Here is a 26,837-nt window from a genome sequence, read left to right as displayed (position 1 = left end):
AAAACAATGTAGTTAGAGCTAGCTTTATGTATAGAAATATGATATATATAAATGGGATTCCTCTCTCATTAAATAAAACTATCAGACCAAAAAAATTTTTAATATATTTTATATTACTTTTTTTATTTATATGTCTATTAACATTTTTTTCTTTACCTGAATTAACAACTAAAAAAAGTCCAATATTGTTTATTTCAAATAATTATTCTATACCCGAAGATATTTATGATAACCCAAAGTTCGTACCACCTTTTAAAATTCCAGGAAACATGCCAAAATTTACAAATTCAAATTTATATATTGAATCCTTAGATCTTAAAAAAGGTATACCTATTTATACAATTGCAAAAAAGGAATCCATGCCACAAATTTATATCCGTAATAAATATATATCCGAACAAGATTCCGATTCATCCAGTTCTGACATTATTCACAAAAGGAATAAAGTGAAACAAGTAAAATTTGTGACAATGTTTTTATTATTTTTAAATATATTTATATTCATAGCTTTATACTTTTATATTAGATGATGAAATTTGCATGGGATGGTTATGTTAAATATGCTTTTGGTTATAATGAGCTGAAACCAATATCAAAACAACCACATTTTGGCAGCATTTTTGGAAAGGATAAACTTGGTAAAATAATTAGTATAAAAATTATCTATATTTTTTAATTATATATTAGCATTGTTTTTATCATAATTTTTTAACCCTATATTATAGTTTTTATTGTAGGTTATTTGTTTGTATAGGAGAGTTTAACTTAGAACAGGGTAAATTCATATAAAAAAACAAGATTTTTGCATGACCCTTTTTAGAATGAATAAAATTTCCCATGATTGCTATATAAATTTAAATTTTATTAAAACTGAATCTTTAAAGACTCAGCTAAACCAGATCTAATAATATATTCCAATAAAGATGATCACATTCATTAAATCAAATTTTTTTAAATTAATATTTATGCTAGTCACAAATATCATTATGTAGCTCTTAAAATTCTACTTAAGATATTTTTGAAAAATGATAATTTCTGTTTTTACAGAAATCCCCCAGATTTTTTGTTGAACTTTAAATTTTATTTTATTTTCCACCCCTATTTAATATTATTAAAATACCCTTTATATTTAGGTCTAACTATTATTGACAGTTTAGACACTCTACTCATCATGAATCTTACCAACGAATATAAAACTGGGTATGATTGGGTAATCAATAATCTGTCTTTCAATAAAGTAGTAAGTTTTAATAAATTTTGTAAAAATTAGAGATTTGAATAGGGAGGGGAAAATAAAAGGGAAATTGGCAAATACATCTTAAATAAAACTCCTATATTAAATTTATATATATTCATTAAAATATCCCTGAATACAATCAGAGTTGCATTTCATTGTTCATCTTATCCTATCACAAATTTTATGAATTCTAGAATTATTATATTTATGCCATAATATATATTACCATGTCTTTTTAAACAAATTTTTGCAAAGAAAAGCTCCATATCAATATTCGAGACCAACATTCGATATATAGGGGGTTTATTGACCATTTATTTATTGACCTTTGATAAAGTAAATTCTTTTTATAATTTTTCTTTATACTATTATAAAAATTTAAAAACAACAAAAAGTTAAATTTTAATTTTTTTGCTAAATAAATTTCTTATTATTTTTTAAAAACTGCATTTTTGTTATTTCATGGCACCCCCCCCCCCTCCCCACTTTATAGAAGCTCTTAGATAAGGCTATGGAAATTGCTGATTTGTTGATGCCTGCATTTGAGACTCCTATGGGTCTACCATATTCAACATTAGATATTAATAGGTATATTATTCTCATTCTCACTAGAAAATTTCAAGAATAGACAAGTAAAACATTTACTAGGATTAATTAGATTTTTTTCTTTAAATTAATTAAATTTATCTTAATATTAGCAGACCTAGAATATATTTATGTTATAACCAGGGGTGTCAACCTTGAAATTTTTTGTAAAGTATATTTAAAAAAATTTACTTCAAATATTTTTTTAACAAATGTATATATTTATTTAATACATATTTTGATGCATGATAGTGAAAGATTATTTAGTCGTTCTTCCACAACTGTTGAACAAACCTGAGTTTTGAAATGTCACTTTACTATACACATTCATGGATCTGGATTAGGCGTTTAACCTGGTGCTGTAAGAGATCACAAAGTAAGTCTTGAGAAAGTCAGAGGTAGATGAATGGCTAATACAGTGTTATGATTTAATGAAACATATTAACGATTAATTTAAAACTCATCCATATAAAATTATTTTGTTTGCAAAGATAATTAAAATAACAAAAGGCATAATAAAAGAATTTTCAATAATGCTTTGTCTATATTTTAATTATTTTTGCAAAGAAAATAATTTTATATGGATGGGTTTTAATTTTCGTCAATATGTTTCATTAAATCATCACAACCCTGTATATACCGTGATATTGTTATGTCAAAAGTCGAAAATGGGGATCATTAGGGTTTTGAGATACATCAGGGATACATTATGTAATTTGACAAAATCTTTTAATGATTTTGATATGGCTATCATAGTTTTGCAGTGAATAATATATATTTTTAAGTATATAGACTTCCATAGGGCCATTGAAAATATTATGTATTATATTCTTTTGGTGGCCCTTTTCCATAATTCCAGTAATCCATTTTGCTTGCTAATCTCTTTTCTCCATTTTTCACGTTCATGACATCCTCGCTGATAAAACCTAGATTTTTATTATAATCTACCACCTTTATCCAGCTTCAGAGACCTGCAGAGGTACCATTTGTATGGCCTGGCCCAGATTAAAAAGTTTTCGGCCCGGCCCAGGTTTAAAAATTTTAGGCCCAGCCCGAATATTTAAAAAAAAAATTTTAGGCCCGGCTCGGAATTTTTAAAAATTATATTCGACCTGGTATATTCCAAAAATTTATTATTTCGTATTTTATCATATTTTTCGGTGAGTATTATTATTTAATAAGCAAGTATATTAGCTAATATTGTTAAACGGCTCGTTTTGAGCCAATTTTTAAAACGGCTAACTCAATATTTTCGCCAGAAAAATATTGACTAAGCCTCGAAATTTCGATACTATATGTCTAGACCTTTGCTCCTTCTATGAGCAAAATTTTCAGGCTGGCATAATATTTTTCTGGATAAAACACTGAGTTAGCCGTTTTTAAAAATCGGCTCAAAACAAGCCGTTTAACAACACTAAATATTTTATTTTTTTTATTCTAAACAGATATTTAGTATATTACAAATTGATACTATAAAAAATTTGTGTAAATAAAATTTTGAGAATATACTATGTATTTATAAAAAAAAAAAAAATATAACATATTTATATATTATATAATAATTTATTTAATCCTTTGCGTATTTATTCCATGGCAGGAAAACTATAATTATATTATGTAATAGATACTATGAGTGTTAGCTAGTGTTAACTTTCACCAAACATTATATTAATCATAACTATATATAATCATTATAACCATATCTAATTGACGAATATAATAATTCATGTTGTATAAATTTTTTTTTTAAAATACGGCCCGGCCGGGGTTTTTTTAAAAAAAAATTTTTCAGACCTGGCCTGTGTATATTTTAAAAATTTTAAATACGGCCCGGGCCGGGCTTGCAGGTCTCTGTCCAGCTTCTCTTTGGTCTTTCTTTATCATTTGTTCCCTCCACTTCCAACCAACTTCTATTTATCCAATGGGCCTTTCTCCTCTTTTAAACATATCCAAACCATCTTAGTCTACTTCTTTTCATCTATCGTTTCTACCCCAATCCTTTATCCTTGTCATTACCGTTGAGTCAACGCCTTCATCTGCACTAAGTGTATCTCCTAAATAGCAAAGCTTTATCACTTTTTCCAATGATGTTTCATTTCCGATTTAAACCAATTTTATTAATATCGTTTTGCACCCGTTTCACTTTCACATATTTCCTACAAATAAATGTCGCTCTTGCCATCTTTAGACTTCCCTTCACAACTACACCTATTATGAACTCATTTGACAGCAAGTACAATTGTTGACAACACCTCTCAATACACCATTCCTAATTAATTGTTTTAGCTCTTATAATTTGAATTATATCTAATAATATATATGCTTACGTTTATTATCCTTGTATATGACTGATTCGCTAACAAATCAACGCATTTTATCAATCATGGCCGCCGAAACTTTAATCACCTTTTCCCATTTACACTCTAGATAACTAGCAGTGAAACATCACTTTTCCGAAAAACTTTAGGGAAAGATTCATTTGCATATCTATTCACGGATTTATGGCTCTATATAATTTTTAGTTTCTTATATTGACATTTAATAGATTTCTAATTTACCTGGCTCAGTTCCTTATCTTTAAAGTATTACATTTAAGGTCTTCCCAGTTGGTAGGACCCCCTCGGAGCATATGGGAAAGCGAACAAACCAAGGCTTTCTCATTGTCTCGAACCTTATTTTGATTCCCTTCACCATTTCCTTCATCTGACCCTAATCGGGACAAAATATCAGGCAAACAATTCTCTTTACCCCGACGATATCGGATCTCCACATTAATGCTGCTTACCAACAACAACCATCGTTGTAACCTGGGAGACATGATCAACTCCCTGTTATCCTTCTTAAACAAGTGAATCAAGGGCTTATGAACGGTAAAAATCACAAATTTTTCCCCAATCAAATACTCCCTGCACTTGGTTAAGCCAAAAATAACCGCCAAGGCCTCCTGCTCAATCACAGAATACCTGGTCTCAACCTCACGAAAAACTCGCAAGAATAACAAAACGGGTTTCTCTAAGCCCTCTATTACATGTAATAACGCCCCACCAACCCCTTTATTCGAGGCACCCACCGCCATAACGATTTCCAATTCATTATCAAAACACACCAAAACCGGCTCCTTTCCAATTTTTTCCTTTAAAATTTCAAAAGCAATTTGCTGTACATCCCTCCACTCAAAAAGAATTCCTTTTTTTTTAATAAATCATATAACGGCGCAGTGACCTTCACAAAATTCTCCACGAACCGATGATAATAATTGACCATACCCAAAAAGGACTGCAACTCAGCCTTATTGTTGGGCCGTTTCATGTTCGATATATTTTTCAAATTTTTATCCAATGGTTTCACCTCAATCCCATTAATTCGATCACCCAAATATTCGACCTCTGTTACCCCTAGAACGCTTTTCTCCTTACTGGCTCTCAAGCCCTTGTCCCGAATTCTCCTGAAAACCTCCTCCAAACGTCGATTATGCTGCTCCGGCGTTACCCCGGTAATTAACAATTATCCATCTAATAAAATACCTCTTCCAATTCTTGGAAAACTGACGCCATGGTACGTTGAAAAATAGGAGCAGATACACTCAAGAATCTACAATATGCAAATAACCCCTTCGGTGTCGTTATCGTCAATAATTTACGAATTTTCTCCCTCAACGGTGTAAATACGCTGAAGAAAAATCAACCTTTGAAAAATATTTTGCCCCCTTTAACTGAGCCAAAATCTCTTCAATCCGAGGCAACGGATATTTAACCTCCACTACCCATCTATTTACAGTTACCCTGAAATCAGCATAGCCTCAATTTACCATTTGATTTTTTAACCGAAACCAACGGAGTGGCCCAATCGCTATATTACACCGGAATGATGACACGATCTTCTACCCATCTCTCCAATTCTTCATCAATCTCCTTCCTCCATTCAAAAGGAACCCTCCGACAAGCCAAAAAATTCGGCGAAAAACTTTCTCTAAGTAGAATATCCACCTGATAATCATTTAAACATCCCAATTTTTATTCGAAAATTATACCATATTGTCCTGGGGATAGCATGGTTCACTTTATCCCATTAATTTATTCCCCCGGCCATAATTTGATCCTCATTGCTCTCAACATTAATCCTCGATTTGCCTGATCTACCCCTTACTTCTTCCATTCCGCCAATTTTTTTATCGAGGTTTTCCGAAATTTCCTCCCGTTCAACATCAACTATTACATTACTATTTATAGTGAAAATATTTCAATAATTATTAAGAGGACCCAGCTGCTTAATCCAATCCCAACACATAATGGGTTTCCACATTTTCCTTCACAACCCATAAATCCAGGAAAAATATTACATCATTCAGATTAACCCCCAGTTTGGCTTTGCCTACAACGGCAACTTCTGACCCATCAAATTGCCTGACGCACATAGATTCTTTTTCCAGTTTACCCCTAGGCCAATACTTATAAAAATTCTCCTGGAACATTAAAGAAAAACTAGCCCCGGTGTCAAACAACATCTCTATATTCCTATGGTCAATTTCCAAATTAACCCTCGGACACATACAGGATCCATTTACTCTCTCCGTCATTAAAATATCATGTGTTTTAATCGGAGAGTCAGTGTTTATTCTATCGGAAATAACAATTTCATTAGAATTCACATCATCCCCCAAATTTAACTCGGAATTTAAAGACTTACTACTGACAATCACATTTCTTTTAACAAGATTTGTGGGACATTTTTCCCAACTAAAATTCCTGACATCCCTTCTAAGGGCATAACGGACAATATTCCTCGGATACTGCTCCCACTTGAACCGATTAACTTCCCTCCCATGGAAATAAGGAGGATAACTACTTAGATTAACCATATCAAATGTTTTGTTTTAAAAAATTTTCTGATCTCTCGGAGCCCCGACTCCTATATGATTCACTTTGCAATCATATAGTCAACACAAATTTTGATATATTTCCATGCAGTCCACGGCCACATGTACCGGCCTTTTACACCTAAAACATAACCTAGCCCCGTTCATACTGACCATCTTTACATTGGCATTTCCTACTTCAGATTTCTTTAACGGAAATCCCTCTTTAAACCTTTGCTCTGGGACCACGCAAGTATCCCTTATGTGTCCCCTCCACCCACAACGATTACAAATGATAATCTCTTCAAATCTTTTGTTTACTGACACTCCATTATTATGGCACTTCACGGGATTTTTGCTCAACCTCATCATTGCATTGATGACTTCCTTCATCTCCTTTACTTCTTGGAGGATCTTCCCGGACCTCTCCAAACCAATCCCAACCTTGATTTCAACTAAAACATCTTTTAGACTACTTTCCAAGTCTGCTACTTTTTTAACATAAACAGCCAACACCGGAGTGTCCTTTTTAAAATTGCCATACATTTCTGCCAGTACCGCAGTGCAGTACCCCTTTTCATCAAAAATTTCAATATAATTATCAATAAATACACAATTACCAATATCCCAATAGTAATCAACTGCTTACCTAAATCCAATTCATTAAAGTTCTTATACAAAATTTTATAACTCAAATCCTTATAAAAGAGAACCATATCACCAAAACTATGCTCCCCACCATGCCTTAAAAAATAAACCATTTGCTTATAAACTTTTAATTAAGATCACCGCCCAATTAATTCAAACTAAATAAAAATGCTTATATAAAAATAATAATATACGGTATTATTACCAAAAGAAAAAAATTCACAATTAAATACGTATTTAGCGTTAGTACTACTGCGTTGTCAAAAATTTATCAGATAAAATATATATCAACAAAAATTTTGTTTTACCTTTAAAACCGAATCACTCCAAATCTTCCGATCCGCGTCACGAGCACCACTGAAAGGATATTCACTTTGTTCCGATCTTACTGACAACAATTATTTTCTTATCTTGCTCTGAATAAGACACACTAATGATCTTTTTTACAAATTTCACAAATCTAGAGGCAATAATATTTTATTCACTACAAAATTTATGGAAGTAATTTTATTGTATATTTATATTCAGAAAAATTCATAATTTTATTTAATTTTAAATTCATCAAGAAAAATATCGTAATCTTTTTTTAAAAAAAACTCCTACAAAAAAAATAAATAAAATAATATGATGCCTATTTTATATTACATAACTTCTTATCGGAGAAACTAAAACAATCACGTGTGTTATAATATAATTTTAATCCATTCAACCTTGTTAAATTCGGTTGATTGGCATTACATAATAATTATATATTGATTAAAGTAATATCAAAATACGACATGCCACCCCTTTATGGGCCAATGGCATGCCTATAAAAAATATATCACACTAATCATATATTTTTTCATTTTTATCATATAGTTTTTTATATATTGCTATATTTTAAGTAATTATATTTCTTATATATTTTTTTTAATTTAAAAAAATATTTTTGAAAAAATATATAAGTTAATAAAATTGCGTGATAAAGTGTGATTAAGTGTCGCTATCCTCTAATTTAATATTTTACATAGAAGTTTTTCTCACGTCTCTACGCACTAGTATAGTAAAAAGTACAAATTCTAGACGGATCAAAACCTTATAATATCTATCATTTATTCGACTCTTTATACATCAATATCATGGTAAATATTAGCCATTATGGTAGGCCTGACTTTCTCATGACCCACTTGTTATCTCACGGTATTTAAATGCCTTCTCCTGATCGATGAATGTAGACCTACAAAAATACAACGAATAATAAAATGATTATTCGATTAGATTCGTCAGCATATTAAATATATTTTGTAAAATTTAACTATGGATAAAAGACAAACAAATTTTATTAGTAAGATAATATAGATACACAGGGATCCAAACCGAAACGAATATCGGTTCGGGTTCAGGTTCGGATAAAAATAACGGTTTAAGGTTCAGGTAACCGGTTTGAACACTTTTGTATTCAAACCTACATTCGAATTATGTATAGGGAAAATATTTTTTTATTTTATCATTAATTTAAAAAAATACATGTATAAAACCTACCTTTTATTTTAATTGCACACTATAAAATAAAATTTAATTTATAAATATAAAAATAAATATCAATGATTAATTTTAATATGAACAATATTTTACTTTTTTTACTTAAATTTTTTTTATTAAGCCACACAATTAATATATTTTCAAAATTCGTCCCACTCAAATTACATCTATAAGGAGATAACTTATAAATTTAATTGTTGAAAAACATCTTTCCATAGTCCACACTAACTCTGGTAGCATGCACTGCCAATATGATATCAGATTTGATATGTGATTTATAATAATATTTTGGATTTAATTTTTCTCTAAGCCTTATAATTTATAAGCTTAGAGGAAAATGTTGTTAAATGACAATTTACTAAAGTTTACAAAAATTATTACCGACACTTATCAATCAAACGTGATTCATGATAATCTTTAAAATAATTAGAATATAATTGAAATTTTTTCATTTATACTAATAATAACTTACATATTATTTTATAAGCATAAAATCATGAGTCTCGAACCGGTTCAGAGGCATTTTATCGGTTCTAGTTCAGGTTCGGTTAGAATTTTTTTAGCGGTCTAGGTTCGGTTCAGGTTCGATAAAAAATACCGGGTTTTAGCGGTTTAACGGTTCGGTTCAGGTTCGGTTTGGATCCCTGTAGATACATATATAGTATATTTATATATAATGTAGAAAAATCAATATAATATTCGTATCATGTAGTAGACAAATATACCAACAACAAATTTTTTAAACACAAAGTTTTTGCAAAAATCAAATTTATGATTTCTCCATCATCATCAAACAAAGGAGAAATATCTGGTTCGCCCGTCATTCTTGACGGGGATAGCTACTAGTTATTTATAATTGTATATTTGTTATAAATTACATATAAATAAATACTTTCCGTCCATCATAAAACAATTTTCGGAAGTTATTTTGTATTATGAATTATTCGAATAAAAACAGCCGTTAACAACATTTAGAAATATAAAATGTTTCTTCATTATTCCACTAGAAAATTTTATTAAATAGGAAGAATTGCAAATAATTCCTACTAATAATATATGATTATTTTTCGATATTTATTAATATAAATTATTTTAATCGAATAATCTCGAATAATTTGATCGAATAATAGATAAAAAATTATTCGACGAATAATATATTTTTTTAATTCGAATTCGATTCGAATAATTGTGTTATTCGTATTCGTAAAATACGAATCGAATATCGAATAACAAATAATTCGTTTTAGGTATAGATGAATGCATAGTAAAATTACTTTCCCTTCTGTTAAATCTTTTCTCCATTTGCCTTACTTTAATAACGTTCTAAAATAAGGATCGGATATAAAAAATTAAATTTTTTCTGATGGGGGTGGTGGCGTTTCTAAAAATATTAAAGGTCGCTCATTTATTCTCAATAATTTTTCTGACTCGAACCCCCATTGCTTCATTAGTGTGACACGCTACTGGTTATAACCAAACTTTACTTTAAAAACTAATTTTTATAATTTAAAAAGTAAAAGGGGTAAAAACTACTTCTGGGCCCAGGGTGACTCCTTCATTTTATCGGAAATAGGAACATTGCAATTGGAATACGAATTATTATCAAAATTATCCGGCCTCGATATTTATGCTCAAAAAGTTATTAAATTATATATATATGTGTATTACTTTTGGAGATAACTATCATTTTTTTCTTATTATTTTTAAGGAGTGATTTATAAATTAATAATATATTGACGCTTTTTATGTCATATTTACTTTCGCTCTATATTAAAATTCGTTTTAATTTTAACGATAAAATTAAAATCAGGTTATACGCTCCTTATTAAATTCTTAGAAACACTTCTAAAACTAACGTTATAAGTCATGAGATTTATTTGGGAAGAATAATCATTATAGTTTCGTAGTTATAGTTACTATATTTCTAGCCGTTTAAGACACTTTTTAGCCGATCTTTTAAACTATTGGCTTCGGAGTTTTTTTAAAAATACAATAGATTTTTTTCCCGGCAAGCGCCTGTAGATTGGGCCTAATTAGCCGACATTTAACTATTACTCGGCTATAATAATCAAAACATGAAAAGCGGAAAAGCCATATTAACGGATTATTTATACTTGAATTTCCATATTAAAGGGTTATTTATATTTAGACCTGTGCCCGTAAATTATCGGCAGCGGCTGCTTATTTTTCATTGGCGATTATTGGCACGCCAAATACGCCCCCGCCGAATAAATTGGTGGCACGGCAGTGCATTTGGAAATTTTATTAAATAAAATTAATTTATAATTGAATATATTTTATATGATTTATTTGAGCATTGTTTCATAATTGTTATTAGAGTTCGACATCTTTTCTTTGTCCAACCCTATAAATAAATTGATTTTTTATATTTTCATAAAAAAATAAGATACAATATTTAAAAATTTTTTTTTACTCTATGAAGGGATTTAGAGGTCGAGTTAAACAAGGCCTTTATTATATTTATCCAATGAATTACAAATAACTAACTTTTATAATCAAAATATATCTTTATATAAGATATAAATTAGTCATGTATATAGTATGTTCAATTATTTAACAAGACTAAAATTAATATGTCAATTACCATAACAAGAAAATATATTTTTAAATATTTGAGTTACTGTTTTCCGACAATATACAAGCATACATTACATATAATATAATTTTATTTAAAAAAAGACCATTAGAATAAAATAAAAAATATTACTAGATATATCGAATTTTTTTTAAAAATGTATGTTAGATGGGGAAAATTGAAGATATGCTGATTTATACTTGTGGTAAGTTAATTCTTCCTTATATAGAATACAATAAAACCTTACGTTGCATTACATGGGGAAAGGGAACAATAATTAATATACTAACAATTCATAAATATGGGGAGGTTAATATAGCTCTCCAATATAGCCTTTCGTAATTTTAATTTTAAAAAACTCTAAATGGGGCTTAATTGATAAGGAATGAGAAGGGAGGGTTCTAAATAACTCTCCATCATAGTCTTTCGTATTTATAATTTAAAAAACTATAAATTAGACTATTACTGGATATTTACTTAAATCTAGTATTTGTTTAACTCGATTCTTAAATCCCTTCACTCAGTTACATTATGTTATTTTACAAATTTATTAGCATAATATTAAAACAAATTTATATATAGACAATATAATATTATGATAGAAATTTCGGATACAAACAAAATATTAAGGCAAAAAATCTAAATTAAAAATCGCTAGGAATTAGATGTTTCTTTGGCGATAACAATTAAAACAGCGATAGAAAAGATTCATTTTCTAGTATGTACTTGTTGCAAGTATATAAAGAACTTTCTAGCTCGCTAGTTCCAGGCTTTTTTTACCAAAAAATAGACAATCCATCTTGATATAACATATACATAACCTAGTGAACATATCAAAATTCATATTTAATTTTAATGTTATAATGAGTATTGCAGTTAACTATTTAAAATATAAAAATTAAATAGCATTTTAAATATTTTTCATGCCTCCGCCATATTACAAATCGATGGCCAGCCTTTCGGGGCTACTTAACTCAGCTGGTGATCGTGGTCTTTTTGTTGTTACGAAAATTGCCCACTGCCCACAAATCTGCATATATATACTTTTTTTAAAAAATCTTATTTCATAATTTATTTGTTTTTTTATCTTTTAGGTTATGAAAATTCGAGAGTATTTGAGCAGTATTCCAAAGAGAGATGGGCTAGTTAATAACTATATTGACCCTAACGTTGACGCCCACAGAACATCAATAAGTAACTTGAGAATATTTTTATTTTGATATCTAAAAAAAATTACAATAATTAAATTTATATCCGAAATCTTCCCGTCCTGAGTGGGCCTTAACACGATATGTTTATTAAAAATCCGAACTAGGTCAAAAATTAATTACAATTGTTTTTGAAACCGAAACGGAGTCGAATTTTTTAAATTTATCAATTAATTAGTTGGAAAATGATATAATGGATCCGTTTATTATTGATTTTATTGCTCATTAGTATCAATTTCCTTTTGAAATATATGTAATGTGGCTAAAAAAATAACAAAATTTTAAAAATTTCGGGCTAGGCCAATAAAATGAACAAAATTTTTATAAAATTAAACCTAGTATCATGGCAAGGCCAACATTTTAATTTTTATTTTGCTAAATATGTTTACATTTCATTAAAAGTTAAGTAACTATTTTATTGTTCTTTTATAAGTATTTTTTTTAGTATAATTTAACCCCGTTTTTCCTTATGTTCATTTAAATTAATCTACAAATTTTATAATATTAATTTATAAAAAAACAATTTGATCATGCATCCTGTTATATAAATATGTAATAACGATTTTCCTTTATAAAACATTTTTTCCTTTTAATATTGCAGTATAAATCTGTTATAACATTTCTCAAGGGATTAGAAATTCATAAGTATAAAAACCGAAAAGCATGGTAAATTATAAGATTTTTGGGACCAAATTAATGATATGAAATTATATAAATAAACTGCACTAAAAAAGGGATTAAATTGAAGTGAACTGTTAGCCATTTCTTTTATGTTTGGTAATATGAAGTAAGTATAGAATTTCACAATTATATATATTTTTGCTTGAAATATATTTAGTCCCGTTATATATTATCATTAATTATGATTATCCTAGTGTTATATAATCTTGTCATTGAACCAATTATCAAAATATTGAATTTGGTAAATCGTTATAAGCAAATTATATTTATATCAGAGCCCTGCCCATACAAACTTTCTTTGCTTCAGACTTAATCTTCGGATGCTTTTATGTATCATTTGCTTAAATCGAAAAATAAATAAATCAAAAAACTTTTCAATAACTTAAATTTTTCTAATTGGAACTATTTCTAATAACCGTTTGAGCGATGGACTCGGGACCCTCTAAAAAAAGAAAAATATATTGGGTTGTACAAAAAAAATTCATGGTAGATCAGGGGGAAAAGATCCGATACAGAGCTCTGTTTAATACATATTTTCTTCATCGCAATAAATATAAAGTTTGCTTATTTTTATATTATTTAATATTTTATTATATTATATTGCAATAGATTACATATCGTTGGGAGGCCTGGGGGATAGTTTTTACGAATATTTGATAAAATCGTACATTATCACCGACCGTAAGGATCTTCAGGGAAAATTTATGTTTGATCAAGCTATGAAAGTTTATTTGTATTATTTTTTTAATGCCGTACCTTTTTTAAAAACAATTTTTCCTTTGTGGTGTCTAATGACATATATATTACTTATCTAGCCTGACGATTTATTCATAAAAATGCACCTTTGAAACGTCGTTGAATAGAAATCAGCTGGTGTCAAATAATGAATTACCAGTCTTATGTAATATTATATGTCATTGGGTGCCCCTTAGACTTAATTACCTATTATATCATCTTGAAATCGATAGAATTTGTGGTTTTATATAAACTTAAACTGGAAATAAGACTTCTCCAATTTCTAGGCTGGCCCAGGTTAGCCAGTTTTCTCTCTGATTTTTCTTTTCACATTTTAACGTTTTGTTTCATCAATATTTGTGAGATTTCTTTTTCTCATATTCGCCGCTATCACATTTATCAACGTCATCTTGGGCCTTCCTCTAGGTCTTGATCCTCCTACTTTAATGCATCTCTTTACCCAGTCATCTTTTGTCTTACGTTCCACATAACCAAACCATCTTAGTTTATTTCTTCTCATTACCACTTCAATCATTTCTATGCCCAATCTTGCTCGCATTTCTTTACTAGTTTTTCTCTCTCTCAGAGATACCTCATACATCCATCTATACTCATCTCTATTCTTTCTAATTTAGCTTTGTGCATCGCTTTCATTGCCCATGTTTAGCCACCATAAACTAAACAACTCCTCACACAGCTTACATAAACTTTTCCCTTTAACTTCAGAGAGACGTTTTTATTTGTTAGATTAGACGACATCTTTCTAAACTTCTTCCATGCGTGTCTGACCCTTGCAACAATCGCTGAATCTACACCACCATCTGCATTTAGCATATCACTCAAATAACAATCCGCTTTCCTAGAACCCATTGCCAATATCCAGAATGCCATTTACTACGTTATCATTATTATTATGTACCCCTTTAATGCACGTTCTACAAATAAAGGTCATTCTTGCTAACATCATACTTCCCTTTTCCCGCTACATATATTATGCACCCATTTCTGGCATCTGGTGTATTGGATTGAATTTCTAGCAATTCCTTTCCCATATACACCACAAGGCCAGTTGCGGGATTCCTCCATCTTCAGGTTACCACCAATCACCACCTTTGTCTTTGCTGCATTCATTTTCAAACCCTTTGCTTCCATAGCCATCTTCCATCTACTTATTTTATCCCTCAATTCTTCCTCACTGCTTGCCATTAATACTAGGTCATTTGCATATAATAACTCCCAAAGAAGTCCTTCACACATTTCTCTAGCTACCACATCCATTACTAAGATAAATAATAATGGACTCAGCATGGATTCTTAATGAAGTCCTATTTTCACTTCAAAGCTTTCACTATCTCCATCATCCATCCGTACCGCAGTTTGTGCTCGCACATACATTTCTATCACTTCTATAATCAACCATTCTTCCACCTGAATTTCTCAAGGCCCATCTAGTAACCTCACGCGGCACCCTGTCATAAGCTTTTTCCAAATCAACAAATGCATAATACAGTTTATTTTCCTTCACAAGATACTTCTCCTGTATTTGTCTCACCACAAAAATTGCATTTGTCGTGTCTTTCTCCGATGCAAAACCAAACTTCATTTCATCAATTTTAATTTTTTCCCTTATCCGCTTCTCTAACACCATCTCAAATACTTTCATTACATGTTCCAAGAGTTTAATAGCTCTGTAAGACCCGCAACTAAAGGATCACCTTTACCCTTGTATACTGGGATATTATACTTCTTCGCCAGTTGTCGGGAATAGTTCCTTCTGTGAAAATTTGATTGGCTAAATTCATTAACCATTCAATCCCTTCATCAGAACCTTTAAACATCTCTGATACCACCCTCGTTAAACCCACTGTCTTCCTTTTTTAAATCTTTTTCACTGCTCTCTTTATTTCGTCCTTGCCAAATTTACACCCTTGACCTTCTACCTTTTGCACAACTAACATCATTATCTCATTCATTTTCTTCGTTCCAAAGTCCTTCCATATAGACCTTCCAGGTGTTCTTAATACCAATCACCATTTTTCCTTCCATATTTTTCAAACATTTAACACCTACCACTCCTGCCTCTTTTTTGCCATCTGCTTTGCCATTCGGACCACATTTTTCATTCCTTACGCGCATTCCATTTCTTTAGCAATTTCCTGCCTTTTCTTCTTCCGCTTTCGCTATTACTTTTTTAGCATTTCATTGTAAATATCGTTTTCACTATTTTCTTTACTATTATACCATACTTTGAAGCATCTCCGTTTCTCGTCCACAGCTTTCGCTATCCCCGGATTCCACCACCATGTCTCTTTATGTCTAGGTGACACTTTTGTCCATCCACATACCTCCTCAGTTGTCCTCACCCTGGCTTTCTTCAAGGCCTCCCACTTGTCATTTACCCTGATGCTTGTGCCACTTCCGCCTCTCATCACCGATGTCGTATTGAATTGACGTCTAGTACTCCTTAGTGATACTGGCACCTTTAAAAGTGAGATCTCCTGTAACTAGTTGGTGCTGTTTATAACATTCTTCTCCCGGTATCACTTTCACATTTTTTAATATGCTCCTATCACATCTCCTTACTAACAAATAATCCACTGCACTTTTAGCACTATCCAACTGACTCCTTCCACACCAGCATGCAATAAACTGGCGCCCCTATCCCCCACTATGTAGGGATTTTTAGATAGTAGTAGACAAGAATTAAATATATTTATTTAAGTATTAATAAAAAATTGATTATCATAATTTATCAGTATATATATTCTGGTAAAAGTTAATTGTATATAAAAAACATTTGAATTTTATTTGAATAAAATAAATTATACTAAACCAATTTAATAGATATTATTATTTAACAAAAAGAAAGTTAATATATAAATTTTCCAATATGCTTAACTTATAGGGGCAAAACAATATTAAACAGATAATATATAACAATATATAAATTAGTTGTACTTTGTTAACATTTTAAAATGGGTTTCGGTTTTTATAAATTTTAAGAAATGGCTTCAAGTTTTTAGATTTTTCCGGGTTTTAGTTTCAAACATTGTTCAATATTCAGTCTACTTAAGAATATATATGTACAGTTGTTAACATATTGAAATGGCCTTCTAATATTTACATGAAAATAGTAGATTTCAATTATTATACTTAAATTCAATTTTGCTTCATTGTTTATTGGATTCATCATGAATGATTATAAAATTATGTATTAATTACTCATATGAAAAGCCCTGAAAATACTTAATTGTTTGGAGAAAAAAATCTTTAAATGCTCAGATAAATTCTTAACCCGAAAAAATACTAATTAGTAAGGTATAAAACTGAAACGCTCATATTAAAAATGAATCGCTCAAAAAATTGTCTTAGATTTTAAAAAAATATATCTGAAATTCAAAAAATTTTGAGCTTTAAGATCTAGTTCGACCTAATTTTTACACTTAATTGCTGTTTAGCCTAAGCTAGATAGCTTTTGAACTAGGACGCCCATTTTTGGTTTGTTTTAAGTATTTGGTTTGTTATTAGTTTTTTTATTTATTTTCTCGTTTTTTCTAAATTTTTGCTTTTAAGGCTGCTTAATAATAAGTTATTTTAATTTTGAGCAATTTTAAAGGGAAAAAAACCTGAGCAAAATAATATATATCAATAAAAAATAGCAATAAAGTATCTCCTAACTTTACCTCTCCAATACAGCACATTAACTCATTTACTTTTGGTGTATTATAGAATATAGATTATTTAATTTGATTTTTAAAGGGCGTACAAAAACTTTTAGTACAAAAATCGGTCTCCAATTTAACTTACCTAGCTCAAATCAGAGATGGTAAAATTGAACACAAAATGGATCACTTGGCTTGTTTCTTCGGTTGAATATAATGATTTTTTAAAATATAAGTATATATATATATATCGAGCCTACTTTGTAACCTTCAAGGGTTATTATCTCTTTTATCTTACCACTTATGACTAAGGTGTCCTCTTCGAAAGATCAAAATATTAGGCGAAAATAAAAGTCAATAGCTTATAGTTTAAATAAACATATTTAAAATAAAGCACTATTAATGGTCGTGGACAGGGTTGCCAGATGTCACGATTTAGCCATGATTCGCATAATTTCATACCTAATTTTTTACTTACCCACGTTTTCTCACACTTCACGATTTTCTCACGTTTTTTTGAGTAAATTAAAATAATCACACTTAGTCTAACACTTTTTCTCACGTTTTTAAATTTTTTCAAAATATTTTTATATTTTTTTAAAATATTTTTAAAAACAAATATAAAATTTTAAAATATTTAAAAAAATTGTAGTATTTGTTAATAGTCCAACTAACCAATCCTATTCATTGATCAATTACCCACAACAGAAATTCAATTTTAAAAAGTTTATCAAGTATAATTATAATATGAATTAAATTACTATACATTTCTTTTATGGATTTTATAAATCTTATATTAAAACTCATAAAATTTTAAATGAAATAAATTAAGGGCAAATATTATAAAAGATCTAAAAAACAATCATCCGTTTTCAATACTAACGGATGCATAGAATAAAGGTAATATAAAAACATTTCCCTTATTACTTAGATACTTCAACAAAAAGAATGGAATAAATATTTAATTACTTAAAATTTTTTCGTCTGACAGTGAAACCCCTAAAGACATATCTAGATGCTTGCTACAAAATTTAAAATTCGCTGAACTTGATATTGCTAATGTAACGGCCTATTGTGCAGATAACGCATCTGTAAACCTTGGAAAAATTAAAGTATTTGGACAGAATTGAAAAGCCATAGTAATAATGTTATACCAATGGGTTGTATATGCCACATTCTTCACAATTTGTTTAAAAAGGCCATAATTTTTCTTAAATATGATATTGAGAATATAGTAATTAAATGCTATAATGAATTTCGCAACTCGACAAAAAGAGTTACAATTTTAAAAGAATTGGTAGAATAGTGCAATTTAGATTGGTCATAATCACTTCGCCATGTTCCAACACGCTGGCTTACATTAATCCCAGCGATTAAGCAGATGCTTAAGTATTTTCAACCCCTTAAAGAATATTTTTTATCATTATCAGCAACCCCACCAATTTTGAAAATAATTTTTGGAGATGATTTTGCAGAGGCATATTTAGGTGTTGTCCTTAACGTTGGCACTTTAGTCAATTATATAAATTTACAATTGCAATCTGAAGATGTATTAGCAATATATATACATGATCTTATCCTAAAACTAAAGAATTGATTAAATTTAAAAATTCAACAAAATTTTTATGGGAGCATTTCTAAAAATATTTTACAACATAATAATGATGTAGAAAAGGTAATAAATTTCAAAAATGAATCAAAGATATTTATAAAAAATATTATAGAATATGTAGAAAAACGTTATGACATTATAGATAATATATGGAAATATTAGCCCTATGACATTAAAATAATGTCCAGAATTTGAACAATTACAAAAAATTATTAGTAATTATAAAATACCAAACATAGATACAGAAATTCTCTTTGAGGAATATTCACAATTTTATTCCTATTATGAAGAAAAATTATCAAAAAACAATCAGATGAATACCCAAGAAAAATAGATGGATTTTCTTTCTAATAAAAACTCACCATTGATAGAAAAAATATGCAATTTTATATTTTCTATTCCGAGAATATTCAGTCTAATGACTACTGCTTGGCGAAAAGAACGTCATCATTGGAAGCTGAACTTATGGTTAAACAAAATATAACTATTTATGCAAATAGTTTTCAGCCTATCTCCACAGTGCCGATGGGATATCTTTATTGCCTCTTTTAAAATCATCCATAAAATATAATAATTAATATTATGCTATATTTTTAAACATGAGAAAATTTTATATCATAATTCTTATTACAATAAAGAATTTTTATTGTCTTTAAAATCTTGTTATATTAAATATAACATATTAACAGATGAGTATGCTACATCAATTACCCCGGCCGAAGGCCGGACAAAAGCGGGCCGAAGGCCCGCAAATTGGTGGGGTATGGGTGGCGAAGTTCCTCATTAATTATTATAAAAGAAAAACTCACGTTTTCAAGTGAAGAATATCTGGCAACCCTTGTCGTGGATAGAATATAATCTACAATGATCAGTTATTAAACACACGCATAATCATCGTCTGTTTTTTTTAAAATTATATAAATTAATACATCTTGTCATTATGGGAATAGTTGTTAATTAGGCTAATTTTTTTAAAAATGCTTGCGTTATAATTTAGTACTTGGAAGACTAGGTCTCTTTTGGCTTATTTGTTTCTTCTTTTTTTGAACAAAAAATCTTGTTACGAAATCGCCGATTTTGTTTATAAAAAATTTAAATATAAGACCGCATTTATAGTAAACGCATTAACTTCAAAAGTTGCGTTATTACAGCTGACTAAGTTTTAAAAACTAATTTAAGATAAAACTAAAATAGAGATAATTATTTTATATGATATTTAAGAAAATCGAATTCACTATTATTTTTATAATCGTATCGCATATTTTTTTATCAACTCATTGCAGCATATGTTTTTCAAATTTTATTATAGCTTTATCGTCATAATCATAGTGCTCCATATTTATAAATTTATACCTATTTATGGGCTTTATTTTGTAAAACACTTTCGTTAAATAATTATTTTGAAATTTACCACATTTAAGGCGGTCTCTTAGCTTTAACTAGTCAATACGAACACAACCAAACAACCAGTGACGCATATTTAACCTTGGCGCGCGAAATCACTGAAACTTGTCATCAAGCCTACCTAAATAGTCGTAAGTCTAAACCTTTATAACTATCGTCTTATTGATTTTTTTCATTTTTCTCACATTACAAAAAATTTAGCCTTGCATTTATGCCCCGAAGTATTTCTTTTCGATCCTGATCGCCAATTAGAAGCTCGGACAGATAATTCCAAAGAAGTGCATTATATACTTAGGCCTGAAACATTCGAATCATATTTTTACCTCTACAGAATTACGGGTGATGAAATTTATAGAGACTATGCTTGGCAAGCTGTTTTGGTGAGGATAATTTTTTTTTATGGTATCCTAATTATTTTGTAAGAAAAAATTTTTTAGTTTAATTATTTTGGCGAGTAATGAAATTCTTTTCTTATTTCACTCATTTACATTTTTATATCTAGAATAGTTCGTCAAAACAATACTTAATTTATTTGTAATTCTTTCGTTATATATATATATATACACTATTTTATAATGATTATATTTAACTTCTATAAGTATTCAATTAGATTGACCTTAATAATATAATACGCTATAATATTGTATGACAATTCAAATAATGTTGAATAACCTTTTAAAATATAGCATATCTCATTTCTCATAAAGTTCAAGTTCGTCTATTAATCTTTTTGTTTGTTTTCGTACCCTCGTTGGATATCGGTTTTGAATTCCTTCTTGGCTATTCAATTTTTTCTACTGTTTTATCTTCTCCTAACTTTATATTGTCATCTATTATTATTGGTTCGAGTTCAACTAGTTCCTCCCTTGTTCGTAGTAGGTAGGCGTGTTTTCGTATGATTTTTTTTTTATTCTACTTTATAAGACAATTTAGCTTGTTGATTTTTTATCTTTCCTTCCCTTTTCCAGGGTTGCGATGGTGGATTCCACGGGTATACTGCAACACCTGGTATATCTCTGTTGTTTTTGACATCCTATACAACTGTTAACTAGTTTTTCAACATTTTTATCTAATTGTTCCCACTATATATAGTGATGGATTTCATTGATGTAATACCCGGATGTCCCGTTGAAGTGAGTACGTAATGATTAATATGCCATTCCAAAAAAAAAATACCGTTATCATTTTCTATTTCATCTATTTTTGTTCTATAAAATTGTAATTCTGCTGCTTGATTTTGTATATTTCTACTCTTCTTAAGATTGGATCTTTTGCGGTTTATTCTCTAAGTTTTTTTCTAGATAGAGTTAATGTGTCATGAGTAAGATTTCTTATATACATCACTGTTTTATTTTCACCTCTTATTCTGTCATTATTTTTCTCTATTGGATTTCGCGATGAGCATCTTCAATTATATTATTAGCGCCTAATTTATGGGCCCAACATAATAATCTTGATTTATTAATAAGCTTAAATCTCTGTTATTGCATTATATCTTTATTAGAGGTTTGTGGTCCGTTCGTATTATGAATTTGCGTCCATACAAATAGTTATGAAATTTTTCTACGCCTTTTATTATTGCTTTAGCTTGTCTCTTGTAGAATAATTCTTTTCATCTTCTTGTAAGGTTCTTGAGGTGTACGCTATTGGAAATTCGTTTCCGTTATTATATTTTTGTAGGAGTAAAGCTCCAAATCCTTGGTTGCATCTGTTTCTAATATTAACTCGAGGTACGGTTTATAAAACTGTATAGTATTTTGTTCTGTTACTATTCCTTTTGCTCTTTCAAATAATGTATCATCTTTTTTAGTCCAATTCCATTTAACATTTTTACTACTTTTATTATGTAATTCGACGATAATTTCATGTAAGTTAGTCATGAACCGTGTATGATAGTTTAATATACCTAAAAATGATTTTATGTCATGTCTATCTTTTGGAGTTGGATATTTTTGTATTGCTATTAATTTCTTTATCTGGGTGTATTCCATTTTATCTATTATGTATCCTATACGATACTTTTTCTTTCATAAAATTTATTTTTCTTGTTTTGACTTTTAATCCTTTTGTAATTTTTTGAGGACTTGTTTTATATTCTCTATATGTTCTGTATCATTCATCATTTAAATAAACTGCTGTATCTTTACAGTCAGCCAGTAAATCGTCCATATATCGTTGAAATATTATTGGTGCTGTAGCTATACCAAAAGGTAATCGTAGATAGCGGTAGTATCTATTTGGTGATGCCATTCGATTCTTCTTCAATACTCATTTGTAGATATGCGTCTTTGAAATCTAGTGTTGTATACTTATTTCCAAGCGATCTTTGCTATTAATTCTTCAAACGTTTTTAGTAAAAATTTATTCAATGTTACTTTGAAATCACCACATAATCGTAGTTCACCTGATGTGTTACGTACCACTACCATTGGAGTACTCCAGGTTACTCTTGTTGATGGATCTATTTTCAAACGTTTCAGTTCATTTTAAATTTATACTTTTAAATATAACGATACTCTTTGCTGGTAGTGCAATTGGTTTTGTATTTTCTTCCAATTGTAGTTTTACTAGTTCGACATTTTCTATTATTTCTAATTTATTATCAAACACAGCAAATTCTTTATATAAGTTTTCAATATTCATGTTACCATTATTGACTTTTACCTTAACGATAGATCAACTTCTATAGTCCATGGAAATCCAAATAGCGCTGCATCATTTGTTTTTGTAACTAATAAAGGAAGCCATTTTTTATCATCTAATTAAACTTTTACATAAGCTTCTCCCGTAATTTTTATTGTATTGTTTCCATATGTAGTTAGAGCTTTAGCCATTCTAAGTTTTGGCCTCCCAATTTTATTCCATATTGTTGCATTAATGATGGTTACTGCTGATCCTGTATCATATTAATTTCGTGGTTGAATACCGTAATTTTTGGGCGCTGTCCATAATTTTTAGACTTTTCTTATTGAGAAATCTGAATATTCGTCGTTACTATTGTAATTTCTACAGTAAACTTTTCCTCCCATTTTACAACACACTGCAAAGTGGTTTAAATTCTTACATTTGCTGCACGTTTTTTCGTATGCTGGACAATTCCGAATAACATGAAAACGATTACATAAATAGCACGGTTTTCTTGTATTATTATTTAGCCTTGAACTGGTTCTCTTTTTACGTATGTTTTATTATCATTTTGATAGTACCCATTATCACTATAGTGTCGACTATTATTATCATTTTGATTTGATCGTTTATTATTATCATTATGCGTCTCTTTAATTTTTTAAACCATTTTAGTAGTATTATTTATTTCTAAGTCGGCCCTTTCCATTGCTAAAGCCATTTCTATAACTTTGTTTAAGCTTAATGGTTGGTCTTCGTTTCTAGTATCTGGGTATCTTAAACGTGGTTCTTTATCTAGTTGTGACATCTTTAGTCCAGGCATTACGAATTTTAGTTCTATATTATCTTCAAATTCGCATCTTTGGGCAAGTTCCTTTATATTTTTTAAATAACTCAATACGAATTCTGTTGGTCCGCGACTTAATCTAATGAAATCAATTCTTGATGCCATAACAGTTCTTTCGTCTTTAAAATGTTGTTTTGCAATTTTATATATATCTGCCCATACCACATCATCAATTTTTCTTGGAAATTTTTTATATCAATTATTATATTTATTCCTCCATATGCTATGTATAATTTTATCAAAGTTGCGTCAGTTTGAGGAATATTCTTTACATTAGAAATATATTTAATAAAATCTACATAATCGTCAAAGAACATTCTTCTTTTTGGAATTGATTTAATGTAATTTTTGAAATATCACCCATAATTTTTTAAAAAATATTTAATTTATTTTAAACAAAAAAAATATACAATTCTATTTAACATTTAATTTGACCGAAGACCGCATTTTTTATTTTATCGTCAATTTTATTTCTAGAATAGTTTTCAAAATAATACTTATTTTTATTTGTAATTCTTTCGTATATATATATTATTTTATAATGATTATATTTAACTTCTATAAGTATTCAATTAGATTGACCTTAATAATATACGTTATAATATTGTACATAGGCGTAGCCAGGGGGGGGGGCAAGGGGAAATCCCCACCCCCTTCAGAAATTTATCACTTTTTGTGAATATCATTTCAGCTAATAAAAAATATCTCCCTTAGTTCTCCCCCCACTCCCTGACCCTCAAAAATGTATGCATATATCTTAAACAATAATTTGAAAGAAAGAATATAAAAGTTGATATTTTTTTATAAAACTATTCATCATAATTTATACATTTTTAGAAAAAAACATTTATATATATAAAAAGTGAACCAAGAATGTTTTTTAAGAAATGGAATATAAGTCAAAGATAAGTCTTAAGACAAAAGTGAAATGTATTATAATTATTAATAAAAGATCCATAAAATTACTAAATAATATAATATATCAAATATTTTTTATAAAGTGAGTAATTTTAATATATTTATCTTAATAAAAGTAAATTATAATTATAAAACTATTTATAAAATTAAATCATAAATTAAATAAAAAAATTAAAGCACAATACAAACAGTGGAATATTATATGTCTTAGATTTACAGTATATCTAATTTTATCAATTATCATGACAATGAAGTAATTTTTACCAATATAGCGAATTATATATTTTACAGAAAACTATAAAATATTGATAAGGACATCAGAAAATATCTTTTAAAGACATTGTGGAATGAATAATATAAAGATTAATTTTTTATTTAAAATAAATAGATGGCGTTAAATATTGAATGCAAATTGTTGCTATATTTATTATCAAGAGTTTGATTAGTAAAATTTGTTAAAATATTAACTGTAAAATATGCCTGTAAAAGTGGAATTTTGCCTAGTATTTTGTAACTAATTCTATATAATAGAGGAATATCAACTATATGTCTACATACTTTTTATAAATAAACTTCTTATACTTGTTTGGAATAAATTATTACCATGCTTTTATATTAATGTATATACAAGTAATTTATTATATTTTATATAAACTAATAAAAATATTTTTCATATTTGTTCCAGGCTTATTTTTTTTATTAAAATTAATCTCCTATCTTGTAGAAATATTTTATGACTATATATAGACTAAGGTAAGCCGGCCGAAGCTCGGGAAAAAGCGGGTCGAAAATAATTTTTGAATTCCCCCCCCCCTTAGGAAAATCCTGGCTACGCCTATGATATTGTAGACATATATGTTATTCAAATAATGTTAAATAAATTTATAAAATATAACATACATAAGTGTCGTTTCTATTAATCGATTCTATCCATTTTGTTTTTTATTTATACTTCATTCCTTTTATTTATTTTTATTTTTCCCATAATATTTATTAACTCGCATAAATAAAGGCTTTGGAAGAACACACTAAAATTGGGGTCGGTTATTCAGGAGTGCGTAACGTATACTCTACTCGTTCCGACCACGATGACGTTCAGCAATCTTATTTTATGGCGGAGGCCTTGAAATATCTCTACCTTATATTTTGTCCCGACACCTATTTACCCTTAGACAAATGGGTTTTTAACACCGAAGGCCATCCACTGTTAAAGCACTATCTTTTACCAGGCTTGGATGATGATCAAAATCATAATGAGGAAAGGGGGGAAGATATAAACGACGATGGGGCTGCTTTGGATCTCGAGAGGCAGGAAAGCGAGAAAGTTCAAGAACTGCAAGATATTGAGGAGAATGGAGATAATGCAAGGAGAATGGACCCCGTGGAATCAAATAATCAAGTGTGAAATGAAAATTTTTCGCCTGTTGAACTTTGTTTTCTCAGATATAGATTATTTGAGGATTTATGAAATGGGGATCTGAATCGTTTTTAAAATTGTTTTTTTCGATTCTCTGGGGAAGTTTATTTATGAACAAAATAAAGTGCTAATAATTACAATTTTTTTTAAAAATAATCTTTTTTGGTTGGGGTTTAGACGTGGATGCAAATTTAAAATGTTATTTTTTTTATACAAAAATTTAGGTTTCATTAAACATAAGACTAAACTATTTGTTTATCTAATCATTTTACATGCGCAAAAA

General features: G+C 29.1%; 1 protein-coding gene across 2 annotated transcripts; it reads left to right on the top strand.

Annotated features, from left to right (window-relative positions):
• LOC135925209 (mannosyl-oligosaccharide 1,2-alpha-mannosidase IA-like) lies at positions 1-26,837 on the top strand. Of its 2 annotated transcripts, none has more exons than XM_065460423.1 (12): positions 1-455; positions 527-638; positions 1,134-1,237; positions 1,493-1,573; positions 1,731-1,825; positions 10,364-10,487; positions 12,540-12,639; positions 13,944-14,059; positions 17,829-17,937; positions 20,765-20,878; positions 20,949-21,127; positions 26,150-26,837. In XM_065460423.1, exons 1-12 carry the CDS (start codon positions 27-29, stop codon positions 26,540-26,542), a joined length of 1,956 nt encoding a protein of 651 aa, XP_065316495.1. In that variant the 5' UTR covers positions 1-26; the 3' UTR covers positions 26,543-26,837. The 2 variants fall into 2 exon arrangements, with proteins under 2 accessions (XP_065316495.1, XP_065316496.1); XM_065460424.1 differs by having other exon boundaries at positions 1,134-1,240.

The sequence above is a fragment of the Gordionus sp. m RMFG-2023 genome, chromosome 2, assembly GCF_954871325.1.
Source record: "Gordionus sp. m RMFG-2023 chromosome 2, tfGorSpeb1-WG-v2, whole genome shotgun sequence".
Classification (NCBI taxonomy): Eukaryota; Metazoa; Nematomorpha; class Gordioida; order Chordodea; family Parachordodidae; genus Gordionus; species Gordionus sp. m RMFG-2023.
Note: the sequence above shows the minus strand (reverse complement) of the source record. Positions and strands in the feature narration are given on the sequence as shown.